The 5,199-nt window shown below is 42.1% G+C and overlaps 1 protein-coding gene across 1 annotated transcript; it reads left to right on the forward strand.

Moving 5' to 3' along the window:
* Nucleotides 1-17: 17 nt before the first annotated feature.
* Nucleotides 18-4,995, forward strand: LOC133424224 (protein mono-ADP-ribosyltransferase PARP11-like). Its single transcript, XM_061714713.1, has 7 exons — nucleotides 18-311; nucleotides 399-513; nucleotides 612-681; nucleotides 783-846; nucleotides 4,181-4,314; nucleotides 4,405-4,556; nucleotides 4,641-4,995. Exons 1-7 carry the CDS (start codon nucleotides 213-215, stop codon nucleotides 4,937-4,939), a joined length of 933 nt encoding a protein of 310 aa, XP_061570697.1. The 5' UTR covers nucleotides 18-212; the 3' UTR covers nucleotides 4,940-4,995.
* Nucleotides 4,996-5,199: the final 204 nt, after the last annotated feature.

Below are 5,199 nucleotides of genomic sequence, written 5' to 3' on the forward strand. Positions count from 1 at the left end.
AGAAAAGAAACCTAGAGAGAGAGCAGAGTAGTTTGTTTAGAGGAGTTCATTTATTCTTTATTTCATTCAAAAATAAAACAACAAACAATTCAATACAAACACAAAGGTTCGTAAATTGTGAATGAAAGGGAGCAGAAAGAAGAAGAATCTTAGAAAGAAGAAGAATCTGTTAGATCCTGCTGGGACCAAGTTTTGTTTTAGAAGTTAAAGTCATGGAGCTCAGAAGAGAGAAAGCGGAGGACATGGACACGTCAGACTTCCCGTGGTGCTGGTACTACCTGGCCGACTGCGGGAGGTGGCACCAGTTCAAGGTAAAACATCTCATTAGATCATTATCTGTACCTTGTCAGCTGTTAGATTTGACGCCCCCCCCCCCCCCCCCTCCCCAATTCCCACAGGACGACCCAGAAAATCCCTTCAGCAGCGATAATGTGGAGAAATACTATGAGAGGGAACCAAAAGGTGTTTTGAAGATTTCCACGCTGAGTGGCTGCAGCCAGATTGATCTCTCAGGTATCCGAGTGTGTTTTCATGCTCATCGCTCCGGTTCACATAAAAGTCAAGATGATTTAGAAACAAAACAAAGGTTGACGTGTGGATTTCCTGTGCAGCGATGTTGCAGACGGAGCTGGAGACCGGCAGGCAGCGGAGGATCCAGCGAGGCTTCAACGTAGGAAGAAGGTGAGTGAGTTTACAGTGAGTATAGTTTCTTACAAAATGAAAGTGAAAGTGTTGCGGCGGTGGAAACTATTCTCTCTCTATCTCTCTATCATTCTCCACAGCTGCTCCTGTTTCAGTGCTGCACCTATTTTCTGGGAAAACGTCGATCCCACGACGCCGTACCAGGTGAGACTGAGAGACGGCATGTTGAAATGTGCCTGGAGCTTCATTATACCTGCCAGTTTCCTGCTGAACGCCGGGTCGGTTTTTCTATTTCTGCAACAGCTGGAGCGTCACACAGGGAGTGCGTTTACATGGGAAGTTTAATTCCTCTTTAATTCAGAATTAAAATTAAATCCGATTTAAAATTAGTAAAAATTACCATGTAAACACCTAATTCCGAATGAAAATGGCCATTCCGAATTAAACTTAATTCCCAATTAAGGCCCCGTCCACACGTAGCCGGGCATTTTTAAAAACGAATATTTCCCTCCTCCGTTTATAAAAAAATTTGCATCCACACGTAACCGAAGAGCTGCGTTTTCGACCACTTCATAAGCATTCTAACCTGTAGATCATCTGCAGCTCCCGGGGAAGCTGCACCTCCGCGGCTCCGCGGCTCTGCGGGCTCTGTGTCTCTGCGTGCTCCGCGGCTCTGCGGGCTCTGCGGCTCTGCGTGCTCCGCGTCTCTGCGGGCTCTGTGTCTCTGCGTGCTCCGCGGCTCTGCGGGCTCCGCGGCTCTGCGGGCTCCGCGGCTCTGCGGGCTCCGCGGCTCTGCGGGCTCCGCGGCTCCGCGTCTCTGCGGGCTCTGCGGAGCCGCGGGCCCTACGGTGTAGGGTACGGCGGAGCCTCTGTGTCGGTGTAACGCAGTAAGTGGTGGTCAAGAGCAGAGACCATTTATTTAATAAATAGCTTGGAGAACAGATGCTGGATCATCTGTAGTAAACAAAAGGCGCACGTCAGAGCAGATTTGTTGTTGTTTTGGCGCATAATGTGACGTTCGAAAACGCAAATCTCCGGTTATGTGTGTCCACACGCATCTACATAAACGGAGTTTTCAAAAATCTTCACTTTGCCCGGAGTTTTTTTAAACCTTCGTTTATTTGCGTTTTCGTGTGGATGACAGGTCAAAACGGAGGAAAATATCTCCGGTTTAGCAGATATCCGCAGATATCCGGCTACGTGTGGACGGGGTCTAAGTGGTTAGTTTATTCCGATTTTAAATCCGAATAGAATAATTCTGCGATCATCTATACCAGGGGTCGGCAACCCGCGGCTCTAGAGCTGCCCTAGTGGCGCCCTGGAGCTTTTTCAGCTCTTTTTCAATGTTTGACCTTTTTTTTCCTTTTTTTCTTCTTTTTTTCCTTTTTTTCTTCTTTTCTTTTTTCTTATTTTTTCCTTTTTTTCTTCCTTTTTCCTTTCTTTTTTAATCTCAACATTGTGAGTGGGCGGGGCTATGATAATGAGGCACTGTGCTGATTGGCTGCCTGAATGACATGATACACCGCTACGAAAAAATGGCGGAAGCTCCGGCCAGCGGAGTTACCGTGTCCTAAATACATGCGATGCGAGCGAGCGTCAGCGTCAAAATCAATTCCATTGCTTTATTTTCTATTGGACTGTCCTAACTGGCCGTTTTGAGCTGAACATTTGTCAGACGCCCTGCTTCTATTTTCTTCCTGTCGCTCGCGTTGAAAGCCGGTTGAAAGCGCTGTAGGAAACGGTCATGGATGAGGAACGGCTGATCCAGTTAGTTGAAATGAGAAGTTATCTCTATGATTCCTCCTCATTTCACTACAAAAACCTCAATAAAGTGGCAGCTGCTGGAGGGAGATGGACAGAGAGCGTCCGATGTCACGCAGTGCGACACGATAGTCGGACGCTCTCATGCAGTTACACGGTTTTATAGTTGTGGGCGTGGTTTGAATTTTGACTACGTAACGAAAATGCGCAGAATCTTATTGGCTCGTAGATCCACATGACACTGGACGGATCATCCGGGCGGCTGTACAGACACTGCAGAATTTGGTTGCTTTCCTCCTTCTCTGAGTTGGCAGGCTGAGGGGAGAGCACTTTATATATGTTAAAGCAAGAAAAAAACTGTTTTCATAATAGGTCCTCTTTAAATTTGCCGGACTTCCCCTCTCAGATCCAAGAAGGCAGGAAGGAAGGGAGGGGGGTACTTAGTGTTGCTTAAGTTCTGTTTTTCACTTTCATTTAATTAGAAACCGGCACAGCTGTCGTCACGTTTCCGTACTTTCTTGCATAAGAAAATCAAAGCAGTGAATGATTTTTTTATTTTTTTTTTATTTGCACATTTTTAAAAGAAGAAAAGAAAAAAATACAATGGAATGCGTTTAGAGAAAAAAAAAAAAAAAAAAACAACATAAAAGAAAATGTGCTGGAGAGATCAGAAACTAAGATAATTGATTTGATTTGAAGATTTTATTTCGAACATGCATGTTAAAAAAAGAGTACAAAAACGTTTAAAAAAAAAACAAATACAAGGATTGAAGTCCAACCCGTGAATCTTACCTACATTCTTAAGTGTAATAAGACGAGTTTCAATAAGCTTACTTATAAAACACCCATCCCTACTTTAATAACTGCTCAATACAGTGATATGATACTCAATTATATGTATATGTAAATATAGTCAAAATCAAAACAAGTCAAAAAAAACAAAAGAAGACAAAACATATAACAATATACTTGAATAACTATATAAGAGTAGATATGCTATATATACACTGGTTCATATATTTACTTCCAATTATATACATAGAAATGACTATAAATCTATATATCGACATATCTACATATAACTATAAATCAATATATATTAACAGAGATAATCCACATTTTTATTGGTGAAGTGTGTTTCATAAATGAAATTCAAAAGAAAAAGCTCAAGCACATCAGCAAACCGATTAGGCCAGGTGCATTATTCAAAAATGCAATACAAATACAGTTAAATAAATAAAATTCAGAAATAAAATAAGGCTGAGTCTCAAATAGGCACGTTTACAGTGGAACTTGTCCATGTTTAGCGTTTAAATGATAATTCAGGCTGGAGCAGCTCCGGTAATTTTCATAACACACGTTAATTAGCAGTGTAATTAATTAATCTGATTAACATGCTAAACTGACAGCCCTACCCAAAACATTAAAATAGAAAAAAATTTAATAAACAAACATTGGACTTAAAAGAAGGGAAACCAACGTTTGAACACGAGTCTCATTTTGGCACAAATTTAACCCGTCTCTTTCTGGTTTTCTCTTTTTATTATTATTTTATTCTTTTGATCTCTAGAAGGCAATAAAAAATGGAAAAGGTTGTGAAAAAGCAGAAAAGAAAAGACAGGACAGTGATGGGTGCAGTTTGGTGACTGTGATGTGTTGTGTTGTGTTGGAGTAAAAGGAGACATTTAAACATAGGACAACCAGGTGTTTGCAAACAGAAGTTTTAATTTCTAAAAGAAGGAAAATAAAACTGACGTGTGTCCGACTTGTTTTAAAGTTGATCCCTCTGAGTAAACTCAGTCCTGAATACAAGACCGTGGAGGACTACGTGAAGGTCGAGGGGCTCCTCAACAGATCCATCCACTTGATTTGCAGGATACAGAATCTGGACCTTTGGGAGATATACTGCAGGTAAACAACATTTTGTACCATCTTTGCACCTTTTCATTATTTCTCCTCCATTGGAATCAAAACACGTTTTCATCTGCATTTGCGACAAAGGAAGAAGAAGCAGCTGATGAGGATTCACGGTGTCAAAAAGTTTCAAGAGAGACGGCTTTTCCACGGGACCGAGGTTACAAATGTTGACAGCATTTGCAAGTACAACTTTGATTTACGGTTGGCTGGACAACACGGGCACGTATACGGTAAAGGTAAGTTAACCAATGATATCATCATTCGAAATGAAGGAAGAGAACTCCTGTTTCTCCTGCTGATGTGAGTTTGTTTTCATTCAGGAATATATTTTGCCAAACATGCATCATTTGCGGACAGATACAGCAGCATCAGCACAGATCCACTACCACTACACGGCCTAGGAACCGACGGCAGAAGCTCCGAATACCGTAATACACAGATTTTGGCTCGGGTCATCGTTGGGAAATCAAATGAGGGACACTCTAACTTCACAAAACCCGACCATAAAAGTCTTGACAACAGTCACGACAGCTGTGTGGACGATGTCAACGACCCCAAAATATACGTCATATTTGATCCAAATCAAATATATCCGGAATATGTGATTCAGTACGAGTGAAGTCGGTACCTGGGGAGACAAACATCTACCTCTGACTCTCAGGATGCTCGTTTTTAAGGCTTTTTCTCCATTTAAAAGCTTCACTGGCAGCTTCAGCCTCGTTGGTCACTCGGGCCATAATCCAGGTAGGGGAGGAGTTTGACCAAGTAATCCTACAAAGCAGTCGTTGTAAAGGTCGGGGAGTTGTTGACCTAAACGGGATGTCTTTCAGAAACTGGAAGGAATAGAGGGAATGCGCATGACGTCATAGATGCGAATTC

Source organism: Cololabis saira, chromosome 23 (genome assembly GCF_033807715.1).
Source record: "Cololabis saira isolate AMF1-May2022 chromosome 23, fColSai1.1, whole genome shotgun sequence".
NCBI classification, from domain to species: domain Eukaryota; kingdom Metazoa; phylum Chordata; class Actinopteri; order Beloniformes; family Belonidae; genus Cololabis; species Cololabis saira.

What these genes read in the sequence shown, in the direction of transcription:
- LOC133424224 (XM_061714713.1), top strand. Translation starts at nt 213, where the DNA reads ATGGAGCTCAGAAGAGAGAAAGCGGAGGACATGGACACGTCAGACTTC. An exon ending in GGAGGTGGCACCAGTTCAAG is followed by an intron (nt 312 to 398) that starts GTAAAACATCTC and finishes CAATTCCCACAG; the next exon opens with GACGACCCAGAAAATCCCTT. An exon ending in CGGGCACGTATACGGTAAAG is followed by an intron (nt 4,557 to 4,640) that starts GTAAGTTAACCA and finishes GTTTTCATTCAG; the next exon opens with GAATATATTTTGCCAAACAT.